Here is an 18,313-nt window from a genome sequence, read left to right as displayed (position 1 = left end):
AAAGTTTTCAGAATTTCTTTTTTCACCTTGAGGGGCAAACAGGGTGGATAAATGACAAACAAAAATCTTGTGCTCAGTGCATTGTGTCATGGGATTACTCATTGTATCTTGATATGTGCAGCAGGAATATATTTTAACAATTATGAAATTGGGTCTGGGATGACCCCAGGACACTTGCCCAACATAATACTCAATGCATCTTGACATATGCAGCAAGATATTATATATGGTATAAGGTATGTTATGTGGTATAACGGAGAGTATCTTTAAAGGCAAACACTTGTGTGTGGGTATTACTGTCTTATGCCAGCATCTAGTTGTATATTGCAAGAGTAAAAATTAGTTGATTGTAGACTTCATCTTAGTAAATTTTGGTGTTCTCAACAAAGAAAATTGCACTTTATATCTGCTTTGCATCAAGTACATGTACATGTACAATCTGATGGATAATAAATAAATCTTTTATCCATAAGATCAGATGTGAAGTAAGACACTGGTGATATTAGGTGAGGATGAGGATGGTAGGCCTTCATAATGATGCATATTGACAGTTGCAAGAATTTCAATTGAACGGGGAGTAGTTGTGTCTGGGGTTATTTTTAGTATCGGACACAAGATACAGACATGTTACAGTGATTTACCTGTGCTACAGGTCTACCTCTTGTCATTTCTGTATTCTCTGAATTATTGATTATTTCTTGCTGACACTCACAAAATAACTTTAAATCTTCAGCTGGTGGCTGGTCATTATTGTGTTGAAATTCATATGGGAGTACTCATTTGGCTGATACAAAATGGTAATAGTAAATTATCAGTGAGACTGATAATTATAACATTTTTTACTACACCACTGAACAGGTCTTCTGCATGTATGTAGATTGTCGTGTTATTGTGGATCTGTTATTCTTGTTATGATAATGTTATAGCATTTGATTGTTTTTCATTGTGTTCTACCATAGTTATGGAGGCATAATGTTCTGCCTCATTCCAACATGTCATCCCTTTATCCCTAAATAGCTTCAGAATGCAATTGAGGCTCCAATTTTATCCAGATTTATTTGAATTAGGGTGAAGGTTTTGACTTATAAATAAGGGTTAAGATTGATACGTTTTTGCTGGAAAATAAATCTCAGATTATAGCTAACATGTTTGAGGGGGGTGGTGGTATGAATATAAATTTTATTTATCAAGGAAGATATTTCAGATGACACCTGATCAGTTCTGTTGAATACAAGATCATTTACATATTGAATTTTTTGTCAGATTTTCTATTTCAGACAGTGTTGATTCACATGTAAATAATATGCTTTTCATGTATGTAGAATGCCATGTATGAAAAATTTACTATCTTTTCTAATTTTTATCTAATCACATTTGCTTCATCTTACTATGAAAATTATAGTACTTTTCAGGATAATGGTGATTAGAATCACTTGGAACTGTTTCAGTTTTTGAAAGAGAATCCCGATTTTGGTTACTTGTTGATAAATAAAGCCACATGTTTCATTTTCAGATATTATATAGCATTTATAAATTAACACAGAAATGATGAAACACTGCTGATGACATTAATTTATGAGTCAGTAAATACTGTATTTTGAAACACTGCTGATGACATTAATTTATGAGTCAGTAAATACTGTATTTTGCACTTGTAGCCCCAGCCCCAGCAAGTTCCACAGGTTCCTGTCTCCCAACCACCCCAGGTCCCCGCTGGTCCTATAAACCCATCAGCTGATCAGATGACAAAGTTAAAAACGGAGCTGAACGTGGTCCAGGGGAACATTCGGATCATGAGTGAAATGTTAACAGAGCTCTCCCCGACAAATATTGACCCCTCAGACCTGGAGCTCCTACAGGAACTCAACAGGACAAACCGACAAATGCAGCAGCGATTAGTGGAATTAATAGATAAAATAGCCAATGAGGAGGCTACAAGTAAGTTTTAATGGTTTTCTTTGAAATATGTTAGTCCAGTGTCATTTTATGTACAGTGTGTTATTCATGATGTAAGTTACTGCAAATGCCTGTATGCATTTGCAAACATGTGAAGAGAAAATGAAAATATAAAAATTCACATAATCGACTAAATAATCCAAATATTTAGAACATCCTTATAATTTTTTATGTCTTCATTGGCCATCTAAGCATATGTATGAGATTTTACAAAATCTGTGTCATTTCGTGTGTTCTACGTCCCCATGTCTCAAAATTCAAGAAGGTGTGACAAATATAGATTAATAAGCAATACACACAAAATGCTTAGTTTAAAAAAATATCTCATATAATTTCCTTTTTCAAGTTGAATTTCAATTGGGTAAAAACATGATGATAGAAATCAAATATACAGTGTACATTTTTATGCCCCAGTAATTGGAGATTCAGTGCACATACTGTGTGAGTTTTTAATTTGATCGTTTTTCTGTTTGTCCGCGTAAAATTTTGACCTTGACCATAACTTTTTAATGGATGGTGATAGGGCTTTCAAATTTCACATGTGTATTCCTTGTAACAAGACCTTTCTTTTCGTACCTAGAATTTTGAGCTTGATCTTGGAGTTTGGTCAAATGAGGGCATCAATGTTCACAAACAAATCTTGTTGTCTTACAGATGAGCTCTTACGCATTAATGATGACATGAATAATGTGTTTCTGAGATATGAGAGGTTTGAACGATACAGAACGGGACAGTCCGGCCAGACACCATCACAACCATCAGAACCATTACCCAGTGAAAGTGTGTCACCACCATCTTATGAACAGGTCAGTCTCGCAGCAAATCTTAAAGAAACAAATACATAAACTATATTACTTCAGTTTTATTTTAGAAATAAACTGTCTTAGATTCAATAAATCTTTCAAGCTTTTGTAGCAGAACTATGCTTGTATTATAAGTAGATAAGGATGTTTTTCTGAAATATACTCAGATTGAATACAGGGCATATTAACAATAATGACATCGTTTTAGATTAGATACTGTAATTTAATGTCTCAATCTTCATGATTTCAATTTTACACTATGTATTATAACTGTTTGATGTTTGATCTTTAGGTGTCTTCCCCCACACCAACCTCTCTCCCAGCACAGCCTGCCCCAGCAGTAGGGAATCTGATAGACCTTGGGGATGACACCTTTGTCCCCACCCCACAGTTGACCTCACAGGTCACACCACAAATGGCCCCACAGGTCACACCACAAATGGCCCCACAGGTGACATCACAGATGGCTAATCTGGGTAAGAAATCCAGGCACTGAACTTGTTATGTAGTCATACACCCATATCAATGTGATGTAGGAACCAGAGTTATAAACACTTCTGATATTTTATTGCAAATTCTCTTCACCTTCACAGATATAGGAAGAAATACAACAAACAGCTCGGGTCACAATGATGACGATTTTGACATGTTTGCCCAGTCAAGACAGTCTTTTGATACAAACAGACAGACAATGGGGTAAAACATGGGAGGAAATCTTTTTCTGGCATTTACGTGAATATGCATAAATCATATTAAAATTCTGAATAATGGGGAAATTTCATCCCTACTTTAATTCCTGTAAATGAATATTTTGCATTTTGATTTGTAGCGGTTATACAAACCAGCAGGAGGACCAGTTTAATAAAGGTGGATTGGGAGCTGTGGTCAACTCCAGAAATAATGTAAGTATTCAGTACTGCTGTTCACACCAATTTGATGTATGCTATGTATACTATATGGTTTCCTTATCTACAGTCTGTTTCTGCATTTGTGAATTTTAAATCTGAAAACATTAGTCCTGTGTAAGGTCATGTAAAGGATTAGGTAGAACACCAGTCCTGTGTTGGTTTAAATATATAACACCAGTCACGTAAAGGGTTAGGTAGAACCCCAGTCCTGTGTTGGGTTAGATATATAACACCAGTCACGTAAAGGGTTAGGTAGAACTCCAGTCCTGTGTTGGGTTAGATATATAACACCAGTCATGTAAAGGGTTAGGTAGAACCCCAGTCCTGTGTTGGGTTAGATATATAACACCAGTCATGTAAAGGGTTAGGTAGAACCCCAGTCCTGTGTTAGTTTAGATATATAACACCAGTCACGTAAAGGGTTAGGTAGAACACCAGTCCTGTGTTGCTTTAGATATATAACACCAGTCATGTAAAGGGTTAGGTAGAACACCAGTCCTGTGTTGCTTTAGATATATAACACCAGTCACGTAAAGGGTTAGGTAGAACCCCAGTCCTGTGTGGGGTTGGATATAGCAGTCATATCAGGTGTTGAATATAACACTGGTCCTGTGGGATTGGATTTAATTAAGCCAGACCCATGTTGGATTTGATATAATGCAAGTTCCATAGAAGTTGCGATTTAAGGACATGCCTTCATTCTGTCAACTTTAGATTTAATAACTTGTAACACTAACAGCAATCAAAGTTTGGCTACATCCATGTTTATTTTGTGACCCTATATTTCCACAAATTTATGTAATCAAACTTGATTGGTGAGAACAAACTTTTATGATAATGCGATCTGTATATCACTATATATACATGTAAGTTCAAAGTTATAAGCAAGAACCTCATTATAGCATCCTAGCAACCTTGCAAATTTATGTGAAAAGGAAGTTCTCACAGATAAAAGTCGATTTTAAAAATGGCAAATCATTGAATGCTGAAGCAATGAAATGATTTACTTTTGCAAAGTGAGTAGGCGATTGAATTTGAGCCGTGGCAATTTTTACATTCAAAATGCAATGGTGTAATGCAGAAAGGATAAAGAGATGGAACATAGTTAAGTTCAGAAAACATATTGACTGATCCATAACAATTGTATGATTTACCTATGATTGTAAACATGCATTTTCAGTTTACAAAAGAGGAGGAGGTCTTAAAGGTAATGCTTGGTGTTAGTGGAAGTGTAGTGGTACTCTGCTTTACTGTGCTCACTGTAATTATCTTCTCTATGACAGAATATTGTGTGGGTGTGCTCACAATAATCAACTTTTTTATGACAGAATAGTGTGTGGGTGTGCTCACTGTAATCATCTTCTCTATGACAGAATATTGTGTGGGTGTGCTCACTGTAATTATCTTCTCTATGACAGAATATTGAGTGCATGTGCTCACTATAATCAACTTCTCTATGACAGAATAGTGTGTGGGTGTGCTCACTGTAATCATCTTCTCTATGACAGAATATTGTGTGGGTGTGCTCACTATAATCAACTTCTCTATGACAGAATATTGTGTGCATGTGCTCACTATAATTATCTTCTCTATAATAGAATATTGTGTGGGTGTGCTCACTTTAATCATCTTCTCTATGACAGAATAGTGTGTGGGTGTGCTCACAATAATCATCTTTATGACAGAATAGTGTGTGGGTGTGCTCACTATAATCATCTTCTCTATGACAGAATAGTGTGTGGGTGTGCTCACTATAATCAACTTCTCTATGACAGAATAGTGTGTGGGTGTGTTCACTGTAATCATATTCTCTATGACAGAATATTTTGTGGGTGTGCTCACAATAATCATCTTTATGACAGAATAGTGTGTGGGTGTGCTCACTATAATCATCTTCTCTATGACAGAATAGTGTGTGGGTGTGCTCACTATAATCAACTTCTCTATGACAGAATAGTGTGTGGGTGTGCTCACTATAATCAACTTCTCTATGACAGAATATTGTGTGCATGTGCTCACTATAATCATCTTCTCTATGACAGAATAGTGTGTGGGTGTGCTCTATCTATAATCATCTTCTCTCTATGACAGAATATTTTGTGGGTGTGCTCACTATAATCATCTTCTCTATGACTGAATATTGTGTGGGTGTGCTCACTATAATCAACTTCTCTATGACAGAATAGTGTGTGGGTGTGCTCTATCTTTAATCATCTTCTCTATGACAGAATAGTGTGTGGGTGTGCTCTATCTATAATCATCTTCTCTCTATGACAGAATATTTTGTGGGTGTGCTCACTACATGTATAATCATCTTCTCTATGACTGAATATTGTGTGGGTGTGCTCACTATAATCAACTTCTCTATGACAGAATAGTGTGTGGGTGTGCTCTATCTTTAATCATCTTCTCTATGACAGAATAGTGTGTGGGTGTGCTCACCATAATTATCTTCTCTATGACAGAATAGTGTGTGGGTGTGCTCACTGTAATTATCTTCTCTATAACAGAATATTGTGTGGGTGTGCTCACTATAATCAACTTCTCTATGACAGAATAGTGTGTAGGTGTGCTCTATCTTTAATCATCTTCTCTATGACAGAATAATGTGTGGGTGTGCTCACTATAATCAGCTTCTCTATAACAGAATATTGTGTGCATGTACTGGAGGTTGAAATATACTAGTGTAACTTACGAATGATCATCGTATGTAATCACTCATTTTAATTAGAAATCACCATGCAGAGAATAGAAATTAGTAAGAACGCTTGTGAACAGGTGACTCAATATGACTCACACTTCCATCTCTTGAAGTTGTTGATCACTTTAAGTAATCACCAAGTCCTGATTGTCCTGATTTTTTCTTTGATAAATAATCAAATTTACTCTCATGCTCTCAAACTCCTGATCTCTCGAAACTCTCAAAGTAAAATTTAAGTCCCATTATATATAATCCTTTCTCATTTTTTCTTCACACCATGAATTGTTATTTATTTACACTAGTAGATGGCTGCTCCTAAATTAATTAGCACCATGTGGACCACACCCAGAAGTTGGCCATTGTAATGAGAACATGGCTTGACAGCTTGGTAGGCCTATGGGCTTAATTAGCTAGACTTTCTTCACTGGGTATTTTGCCAGATGAAGTAAAGTTTTGATTAAGTATATTACTTAGGGAAAATAAAATTACCATATACAGTGGAACCTCGTTATTACGTAAAAATTACATAAAAATGAGGTTTCACTGTATATTTAATAGGTTGATCATAGTGTTGAATTCCAGACTCTTAAAAAAAACTCAATTCTTTTTTTATCTCTTTAGTTTTATTGCAGTTCTGTGAACTTTGAGTTTTCAAGAGTCACCTGTATTTCATTCTTTTTTTTAAATTTCCTTAGATGTAGTATAGACACTAATCTTTCCATTTTGAGAAATGTTTGCAATGTTATCAAATGTAAATAGGATATATACATGTGTTTCTGTAGCTTTTAATGTACAATATATTTGATCCTCTGTCAAACCATTTTTGTCATATTAGTCATGGAGTTGTTTTGTGTCATAGTCATACTTTTAAACACATGGGACTCACCTTCTTATTTTCGCCTTTATTGGGAATGATATGCAGAGAATGGTAGGAGTCGGATTTGACTGATATGTGTGTATGTTGCAGCTTACAAATATATATGCAAATTATGTGCAGAGAATGATAGGAGTCGGATTTGATTTGATTGATATGTGTATATGTTACAGCTTACAAAAGAAGAGGAAGAGGTCCTCAAGGTAACAAGTCATGCATGAAGCATGGTTCGGTGAGCAGGGTTCAGTCCTGCAGGGTGACATGGTCACTCTCATAGATAGTCAGAACAAATATCACCTTCATATTCTAATATTTTTTGTGAAACATGTGGTAACCATGCAGATTTGATTTTACTTTCACTTTTGATTTGAGACATACAGGCAAGCCAGATATGTGTTATGTTTGTTGTAGCAAAGACGCAGCAATGTACTAGGACTTCGCTTTTACTGAGCTTTGTAGAAGTTGGCGGGAATTTTTTAATTTAGATATTTGTAAAATGAAATACATATTATTCTCAGTCTATGCAAAAGTCATCAGGACTGTCAGTTCTGATGTTGAAACTTAGTTATTCCATCTCTTGTGAAAGAAATTTGCAGACAATGTTTTCTGAAACCCTGTGTCATTGCTGCATCTGTCAATTTTCACTTCTTCTTTTTTTGTTAATTAAAAGTGAGCTCACTGAGTGAAAAGTGGCAGATTGTATGACATAATGTACAGAAGACTACCATTTCTGTAATACATTTAATCAAAGAACTTTGTACTTGGAGTGATTTTAACAGTTTCAGGTTTTTAGTTATTTGAAGAATGTGTACATTGTTCTTGGTATACCCTTTTAAGTAACAATATATGCAGTGTAGGCAAGAGCTTCTTGAAGGAAATGAAAAGACTCAGGGCAATTTATGTTGAACCTAACGTGTAAAATGTACTACATTTATTGTTTTTCTGGATGGCGCTTGCAATTTTAGCATGGAAAAAAGGAATAACAGTATGTAAACCTTTATAGTGAATACATGAAAATGGTTGTTTTAATATTATTGTTTGCATATGTATTGGACAATATTGTACATCACTAACTTTCTAAAAGAATCATTAATCTACTAGATTCCAGACTGGATATAATACTGCGGAATCATTCAGTTTCTAGGGGGTCAATATTTTTTCCCTTTATTTCATGGGGGATTATGAGGGATGCACCAAAAATATGTAGACAAGTGTTGTTTATTTGAAACCAGTGTAACAAATAAATGAAATATGCCAGATACAGAGAACAAATAGTGTATAGGTTCCTAAATGGTGCGAAGGAATTTATTATGTAATTTAGCAAGAAGCACCACTCGTGAAACAAAAGTTACTCACTTTAATTTCTATATTGCTGAAATATAGGTAAAACCGCTTGATCAACAATCCATTCATGAATTGATGTTCTCAGGATTTGACATTTTGTAATATTAAGTATGGTGTAAAATAAGGAATCTTCATTTATTACATATTACAAAATAATGAATACTTTCAGATTTGCTATATGTCAGTCATATGAAGAGGTAGCACAGTGCAAATAAAAACGCAATTAAAATTTAGTAACATGTACCAGTATGTGAAAATTATTCCTAAATACATGTACATATAGTAATTTTTAGCCGGAGTTGTAGAGAAAGAAAATACTGGTATAATTGTGATATGTTTAAATTTGGTGATTATTAAGTGATAAGAGTTTTATGATGTTCATTTTCAATGATTTGAAAATGTGATACATGGAGATTCAATAACACAGGGTGTGTGTTGGGCAATGACAAAATTTTGTTTGGGAAATATGTAAAAGTTTTTTTCTGTTTATATTGACTGGTTTAACACATTTTAAAAAGTGACCATAACAAGAAGAATGTTTGAATTAAGCTGATAAATAAAATACAGTGTGTGCAGTTATTACTGTAATACTTTTTCCACTTTCACAAAAAGAAAGACAGCAACATTTGATGCAGCAACATTTGATGTTTGTCTGAGATGATTTGTTTTTGAAAAGCTTCAAGATGCAAAGCAGTGGTAAGGGCAGGTGTAGGAAGGGCAACACACACACACACACCCCTCCAGCAGATGAGGGTCCCAGAATTATTTCTATAAAAAGATCCAAAGTGTTGCATTCTAGAATATATTATGATTTGCTTTTTTTTTTTTGTAAAGCTAAAGATTTCTGTGGAAATGTGTGAAAAAGTGCCAAATATTTTCATACCCACGTAAAAAAAATAAAAATAACCCCAGTTTAATAGAACAGTGTTCACGAGATCTCAAAAAATATTCATGGACCATGGAAAGACTTTCATTTTCAAGTCATAATAAATGTGGTACTCACATAGGAATGGAGGAAAATTTAATAATTCAGTGTTTTTAAATATGTTATTATAAAGCATTTTTAATAATACCTTGTGATCAATTCAACTTCCTAGAAACTCTGTCTTTTCACCTAATCCTTCATTTCTTTATGATTGGAGATTATTAAATAATGCAGCATTCACAATAATTTAAACATAGGGTGAAGGATGTGCTCTGATGGCATTGTGCAGACTATACACTTAGTCCACACACTCTGTGCGATGTCAAAAGTGTGTCCTTCATGTATGACTTAAGAACTGCCAAATTTATCACATGCACTGCAGGTATGGGAAAATCCAAATGTTACATTAGATGTATTTTATGTATACTATAATTTCGTCCTTTTTAAATTGTTTCACTTTCTACTCCACTGCAATATATTTCTTAAGATACCTAGACTTTGCATCCCCCCCCTCCAACCTTTCATTAAATTTGCTCTTGATATATGACAGCTGCACATAAACATCTTTAAGTGGAAATGTTGCTGGGGAATATGAAGAAACAGTCCCTGGAAAGGGAGGAAGGGTAGTAAAATGAAATGAAATGTAGTTAACATCAATCTGAAGATGGACATTGAAATATGATTGTCATCTGTTTAAACATTTATAACATCACTCCTATGCAAGAGATGGTCAGGGGATATAGTATTGTATTTTTAAGTGTGTAGCACCATTATATGACATTGCATCTGATGCAGTTTGAACATCCCCAGTTGCTGGGGAAGGTTCCACTTTACACTGCTGTTGTTTTAATCATCTTTGTGCATAAAACTATGCTAATAGTAAAATCCAATCTTCATTCAAACTGCAATACTGAAATTTTGAAGACAATCAACCAAAAGTACAAATTATACTCCTGTAAATTATATGTAGGTACATTAAATTCTTTCAAGGCTTTGAGGTCAGTCTACAGATTATTGGGACAACCCTTGTAGAATTTAAGATTGAATTACAACAGATAATAGTACTTTCACAGTAATGACCTTTTAATAAGCATGACTATCAATATAACACACACACACACACCCTTAAAACAACGCCAAGAGTAAGGCATCATTGTGAAGTGGAAGAATCATGAATGGCATAATATGACCACATTCATTTGCATTTGTATAAAATATCTGCTTATTTTGAATTTTCTTCAGTTTTTCCATGAATACCACTTCTAATCAGCAATTTCACCAAGTTATTTTGTAAGTGCATTTGAACTTTGTAAAGTTTGGTATTTTGTTCAAAGCAAGCATATTTACAAATTTTTAGTAGCCAGTATTTCTATCGCCCCAGCCCACTATCCAAAATGTTTTTATTGATTGTCAATCATGAATTGTGTTCATCTAATCCATAATTAGAAAAAAATGAATCGGAGGTTGTTATGCATATTTGAAAATGTTAAAAGCTTTAAAAATTTATATATTTTTTGTAGTTTTATAGATATGGGAAGAATAATACAGATTTTTACATCATATTACATCAAGTCAATGGGAATATGATGTCATAATAAATGAAGTAGATTACATTGTTATGTGCCCTTTATCCCCAATCAACTATTTTGAGAATTTACTTGGTCAATTTATGCCGTTCACAGGTCGATTTATACCGTCTGTGAACCCTCCTCTTGGCTGCATAGTGCATGGTTATTGCTATTGGTTGTTCAATCCACTGAAGAGGAATATAGATATTTTATTGTTTACTGGTGCCTCTCATTTTATGGACTGTTGTTCGTGTAAGAGCATGAACAGTACATCAAAGAAAGGAATCTAACATTTTATGTATATGCAGAATTTGTAGACATTTAGTAGCAGTATGATTCCTGCTGTCTCAGAAGCTGCTATTAAACATAAAGGAATGTTTAGAATTGTTTTCAGGGAAGCATCACATTTGTTTTGTTTAGTTTATGCTTCATGTAGTGGCCAGTAGCCATGGTAGTTGATTATGTTTTGTGTGTAGAGTTTTAGCACATTTGAGCTGAGTTAGATTTTCTTATCAAAGTCTGTATCATCTGTCTCTCGGTTCTCTTCAGATACCAGGGTCCACCATTCAGATCCGAAGTTTTCAGAAAATGCATGTGTATAAGAAGGAAAAATCTGGAATACTTGAGATATTAATTCATTAAGGATTGCACACCTTTAGCAGTTTAAGTGGTTTGCCCCTGGCACATGTTTTACAATGTTCACTAGTAGGTACATGTATATGCTGTAATAGTCAAGAGGTGTTATCAGCCAAAGAGTGGTGATGACCAAGATTCTTCACTTGTTAGAGTGTGTTTGAATCCTGTTTGAGACTTTTACACTTCTTTTATCTTGTATTTTGCAAAATCCGAATTTTCAAGGATTTCTCTCTCTCAAAAATCAGCATGGACACCTTATCTTTAGTTTAGTTGAATGAAGTGACATGTCAGGCATAAATTTAGTGCAGAACAAAAAATATATCGGTCCTCTTAAAAGAATTACTTCAAGTTTGTCTATACTATGGGGCCATTCTTGAGATATATAATTGAGTTACAAATGTTCTGCCCAAGGATGAATTGGCTAGATTTTATCAAAATATACACTTGTACATTCTCATTTTAACACTATGATTTCAAGCTTAAACTGCGAAAAAGGATCTAAAGCTTGAGATACAATTTCCCTTTGGAAGCTAGGTGACTTGGGTGAGGATTGTATCCCTTAAGCCTCTTGTAGTTTTTCCCGAGTACGTGTATTAAGTTTTGAGGTACTACTGATTTTCAATTTTGCTGTAATTTTATTTCTAAACTTGTTGCGATTTCTTTGAATATGATGGGGCCAGGTTAATTGTACATGAGCTTTTCCTACTGAAGATACATTTTTTTCTTTATGATTATTACATAATTTGTATTGTAGTTACAAGACAAAGAAACAGATTATGAGGAAATGGAACAGTGGTTAACAGCTGAACAGAAAGCGAGTGTAAGTATTTAAAGGCAGAGATAGATGAGTAATGTACTATCTCTAAATTGAATGATTTATTAGGTCACCCGAGTAAACTCAGGTGACCTATTGCAATCGGTTTTCGTCCGTCGTCGTCCATCGTGTGTTAACAATTGAACATTTTTAACTTTTTCTTGATAACTACCAGTTCAATTCTTTTCACATTTGGTATGAAGCATCATTGGGACAAGAGGAACATAAATTGTAAATTTCAGGACTCCAGCACCCCTGGGGCCCTAGGGGCAGGGCAAAAACTGCCCAAATTTGACCAATTTTCAAAAACCTTCTTCTCAAGAACAACACACATGTATAAAAAAAAAAAACAAAAACAAAAAAAAAAAAAACTAAATGCATAGTGATGTAGAGCAGGAAGACCTCTACCAAAGTTGTAAATTTCATGATCCCCGGGGTAGGGTTTCTGACCCCAGGGCGGGGCCAAACTTGTTATATAGTGTTTATGTGTAAAACATCTTCTTTAATGCTTTTGATACTAAATTGAAAGTAAATAGATTTTTAGAAAGAACAGGTAGTCCTTTAACAAAATTGTAAATTTGATTATTCCAGGGTAGGGGTTTTGGTATCAGGGTGGGGCCAAAATAGTCAGTTATTAAATGTGTGAACAATAGACATTTTTAACTTTTTCTTGATAACTATCATTCCAATTCTTTTCAAATTTGGTATGAAACATATTTGGAACAAGGGAAACATAAATTGTAAATTTCAGGATTCCTGCACCCCTGGGGCCTTAGAGGCGGGGCAAAAACTGCCCCAAAATTACCAATTTTCAAAAATCTTCTTCTCAAGAACAACACACATGTAAGAAAAACTAAATGCATAGTGATGTAGAGCAGGAAGGCCTCTAACAAAATTGTAAAGTTCATGATCCCCGGGGTAGGGGTTCTGACCCCAGGGTGGGGCCAAACTTGTATAGTGTTTATGTGTAAAACACTTAAATAACATTTTCTTTAGTGCTTTTGATACTAAATTGAAACTAAATAAATATTTAGAAAGAGCAGGTAGTCCTTTACCAAATTTGTAAATTTGATGATCCCCGGGGTAGGGAGAACGACCCCAGGTCGGGGCCAAACTTAGTATACAGTATCTATCTGCAAGTTTGCTGATACTGTATAAAATCTAAATGCATACTTTTTAGATTTTAGCAGAAAAGGATGTACCAAAAAAAATAGTAATTTTACACATCTTGTTTTATACTGTTGCTGAAAATTAGAATTTAGCTTAGATATTAGATCAGAACAGGATTTTTTTTTTTATATATTTCATACATATGTAACCCTTGGGAGTAGTGATACTTTTTCACTAGTACTCAGGTGACCGATAAGGCCTGTGGGCCTCTTGTTTTTATTTGCATTGAATGCAGTGCCAATCTTTGTTTCTTACTAGTGAATATAATGTATAACATAGACTTTTAAAATTTCAGTTGAATGAACATAAAAATCAACAAAAGGATTCATTATCCAGTTCAGGTTAGTTAATTTTATGATGATTATTTTTTTTTTTTTCATTTTCCCAAATACTTTTAATTTTTCTTTAGATTGGAGTGCATGTATGTCACATTAATTTCTGACAGTTTATCAAAAATGTACAATTTTATTATCACTCAACATTGATGAGATGAAATCGTTTTATGTTCAGAATTTGATTCGTTCCTGGCTGATAGAGCCCAAGCGCCTGACACCCTCCCCACCATAGCAGCCACTACAGGTCAAAGGTCAAGAAAACTACAAAAGGATGATGAGGAGAATCCATTGTTTGCTTTGTAATTTATGAACCAAGTGTGAAAGTGGATGTTCGAATGCATGGAGACAGTTAAGAGTCTACTCACCTTATGACGATCACATGTTTGCTGTAATAATTCACATGAGAACAGCAAGAGATCACATGATCACAGCCATAGAATGCCAAACTCTGGTACACTGGTCTGCAGATTTATGTTAAATCCTTGTAAGTGTACTTCGTTTTCTTGTATGAGAGTATAGCTGGCATCATTTATAGCTGTAAATATTGTGTTATTGATATTTATTCATTTACATATCTTCATCCAAATTTGTACATGTATTTGGAGTCAAATTTGTAGGAAGTGTATGAATATGCTATTTAATGAAATACACTATGTAAGAATAATTTCAAATAAACATTTGTGTAGTTTGATTTTTATTTTAGTTGGTTTTTTAAGTTTATTTACTTGAGTGCATTCATCCACTGTAATGCTGTTTATGTTTTTCACTATAACTGATAACCTAGAAACATCTGTCAGCATATGTTTCCTGGGGGGGGGGGGGGGGGGGAATATGTTTTTGAAATGTCAAGCTTCATGTTAGCTATGACAATGTACCAGAGTTTTATCAATCTATGTTCACATTACCCCCCCCCCCCCCCACCCACCCCCCCCCCCCCCAAAGAAAAAAAACATTAGCATCAACATTTTTAAAGACATGAACTTGAATGTTTTCTTTAAAACATCAGCAAGTCATGTTTATTGAAATGAAACTAGTGTATTTGTATGCAAACTAGAAGTTATAAAACAAATAATTCATAATCTTTAGTATTGTAAAAGCAATTTTATACAGGATTCAAATCTCATGGAACTAATGATTTCTCTGGCCTCAGTGATAACAGACATTTGTCAAAACATGGGCCATAGAATGATAAAAAAAAAAAGACTTATCTATTGTGAGTGGAGATTTTGTTAGTGTTATTTTCTTTTAAATGATTTACATGCATGTCTTTGTGTGAAATTAGTAGTGGTAGATTTTTTTAAAAATCCATGGAGATGATATTAAAACATTTGATAGGTAAAATAATTGGATGGTTTATAGTGACTTCAAAGTTTATACCACCAGTTTTGTCTCAAAAGTGAATGTAACAAAATAGCCTTGTATTTTATTTTGAAGGGGAATTATTGTTGCTCTTTACTGTTAATCAGTGGGCATAAAGTATTGATTAGAAATTCAACAGTTTTATTTAAGAAAATACAGAAAGCGAATCGCACCATCTAATGATGGTATGTGTAGGGGTGGAATGCTCTTATGAACTTTTTGTATATTATAGAGTGTTGCAGTCTGACTATCAATTAACAAGTTTTTCATGATGATCATCATGTATCAGAGCTTTAAAATTACTCTTGAATTTTGAACGACATATTCAATCAGACTATTTAATGAATCATCTATTCAAGATATTATTCATATGAATGAAAAAACAATTGGTCTTGATTGTGTGGCAGTATTAGTCTAACAGTACATCACAGTAAAATGTGATGTGGACTTTGATACTGTCTTTTTCAAACCATTTATATGTTGTTATATTTTGAAATATTTAAGGTATCCGATACATACTGCTTAAGAATTTTTCACATATTGGATAAATGACATATTGGTAAATATGTGTATATCTATATGCTGATTTCATTTCTTTGAACGGAGTTATCTCTTTTTGCTTAAAAAAAAAAATGAAAATTAAATTTCATAAAATTTTGCCTCTTGGCATTTAGTTTTCTGTGTAAACCATGATAAACAACAATTTTATGCACCTTTTCACCAAGAGCTTTCATGCAAAATTGTCCTTTGTTTCATTTTATTTTCCTAAAATATGCACTTCCCATTGGATTAAATATTAGATTAATTAGACTGTATTTTTTTAAGTACATGATTATTTTTTTTTAAAATAACCTGGTAAAGAATTTCTATGTTGATGCCCTTTTAAAGATTTTTGATGAAAACTTTTTTGGGCGAATTATATAATGGATACCTTAAATTCATCAATGTTATTTTTGTTATAAATTTTGCTGTTTCATCATTTTTGTTCAATTTCAATGTGCATATGACCTTTTGAATTAACATAAAAGCTTATAATATCAATGTGTAAAGAAAAGTTTTATTATAAAATATAATGATCATGAAAATTAGCCCATGTTACCATTATATCTTTACCTGTTAATAAAAACAAAGCATTTATTCTTTAAATGGCGTGTGATGATACGAGTTTCAGCCTGTTGTTATGGATAGGAAATCCTGTAAATGCTTCATTTTCAGCGTGTACACATACATGTATGTACATAGCTGACAGGAGTTAACAGTCATTAACATTTTGTGATGATCGATACTAGATGTCTTCTGATATACGTTTCATAACAAATGAAAATTATGTAGATACAGAAGACTGTAATTGTATTCCTACGTATGTGTCCAACACACTTAGCCTATTTATCATGATGTTGAATAATTAAAGAATATTGTTATACCTTTCATTGGTTTGGTTGTTTGTACAGCGAGTAATGTTACGTTGTTGGGGACACATGCGTATGCATGGGTGTATAACAGTTAATTTGGAGGGATGTGTGTATAATACAAATATTAACAGCAAACTAACTACTCAACTTCATGACAAATGGGATGACTTTCAATTTCTTCATGGTCAACTTTCCATATTTACGTAGCAATATTCCATTACAAATGCATATGGTGTTTTTATCTCTCAACTGATTCCATAGACAAGAACATGTTCTGTGTATGACCAGTTTTTAAATTGAGGCAGGCTACGGACAAATAAGTTGATGTTGCAGAGGTTTCAACAGTCTCATTCAAAGTGAGCATTTCACAAATTCTATGGTTCTTGTAATGATTCAACTTGCAAATGCAACCCCTCTTTAGGTCAAATGCTGTTTGGCGTGTTTCATACAAATTAAAAGGTTCTTTACATGCTGGTTTGCCTGATCAAGATACAGGGTTCACAACAGAATGCTTACTCCTGGGCACTTGATCCCATCTCTGGTGTGTCCAGGGGTCCGAGTTTGCCCTACTCTTAAATTTGTATTCTTTATAGGAATTATGAGATTGATCACTGTTACATTCATCTTTTTCCATGCTATTTTCTATAACCATAAAGTAAAAATGGTACAACCAACTTCTCAAACAAATCAAACTGACATTCGACAGGTAATTTTAAATTATATTTCTACATTTTCTAGGTTAATACGAGACTACCTGAGAAATAACAATATTCAGTGAGCTAGGTGAATGTTGTACTTTGAGAGTAACTAAAACTAGATAATGTCAATAATTATTCTATAATGCGATTGAATGATTTAAAACATTGAAATTGGCTATTGGAGCTTGCGGAAGTATGCCTAGCAGTGGCGGATTTAAGAGGGAGGGGGCGCAGCCGGCGCACACACCCTCTAAAATTTTCAAATTTAAGGTAAATCATGGTATCTTGTTGTTTTGAACATATTTTATTGTACATACATGATATACAAAAGGATCAGAAACAAGTTCAAATAACTTACGAGTTCTTGGTATCTTGTTTAGAAAAATGTACTAAACAATAAAAGAAGCAATAATTTCTTCCATTCCCGGAGAATTAAATGACAAAATCTTCTGATTTCTTGAATTACTTTATTGGAAGAACTTAATTTTTTCCAGAAACCCTTCAAATTTGCGTCATTTTACTAATTTCACCTTATCAAAAATGATAGAAAATAGTACAAATGACTTAAACAGGAGACATTCCAAGCCCTTTAAAATCCGGGGGCTTCGCCCCAGGCCCCCACAAGGGCTTTGCCCTGGTCCCACTGGGGGCCTGAAGGCGCCCGACCCCCTGCCTCATAAAGTGGCGCCCCCAGTAACCGCGATTCCTGGATCCGCCCCTGCCTGGTCCGCCAACTTTGTATACAGTTTGACTACAAGACCCAATCGTAAGTGATTGAGACACGAGTATTTGTGTTTGATACAGCTAAAT

At 34.1% G+C, this 18,313-nt stretch overlaps 1 protein-coding gene across 4 annotated transcripts in view; it reads left to right on the top strand.

The window, feature by feature from the left end:
* LOC125670981 (target of Myb1 membrane trafficking protein-like) overlaps positions 1-16,818 on the top strand; it is a 37,197-nt gene extending 20,379 nt beyond the window's left edge. For 2 of the 4 annotated variants that reach the window (XM_056161904.1, XM_048906450.2), the window contains exons 7-16: positions 1,659-1,938; positions 2,611-2,762; positions 3,052-3,235; positions 3,353-3,455; positions 3,589-3,661; positions 4,848-4,874; positions 7,416-7,445; positions 12,470-12,535; positions 13,995-14,040; positions 14,210-16,818. In XM_056161904.1, the coding sequence (XP_056017879.1) occupies positions 1,659-1,938; positions 2,611-2,762; positions 3,052-3,235; positions 3,353-3,455; positions 3,589-3,661; positions 4,848-4,874; positions 7,416-7,445; positions 12,470-12,535; positions 13,995-14,040; positions 14,210-14,337 (1,089 nt within the window). In that variant the 3' untranslated portion in view covers positions 14,338-16,818. The remainder of the gene's footprint in view (positions 1-1,658; positions 1,939-2,610; positions 2,763-3,051; positions 3,236-3,352; positions 3,456-3,588; positions 3,662-4,847; positions 4,875-7,415; positions 7,446-12,469; positions 12,536-13,994; positions 14,041-14,209) is intronic. The other 2 variants (XM_048906451.2, XM_048906452.2) reach the window with 2 other exon arrangements.
* Positions 16,819-18,313: the final 1,495 nt, after the last annotated feature.

The sequence above is a fragment of the Ostrea edulis genome, chromosome 4, assembly GCF_947568905.1.
Source record: "Ostrea edulis chromosome 4, xbOstEdul1.1, whole genome shotgun sequence".
Taxonomy (NCBI): domain Eukaryota; kingdom Metazoa; phylum Mollusca; class Bivalvia; order Ostreida; family Ostreidae; genus Ostrea; species Ostrea edulis.
The sequence above is the reverse complement of the archived record's forward strand: the minus strand, read 5'-3'. Positions and strand labels throughout refer to the sequence as shown.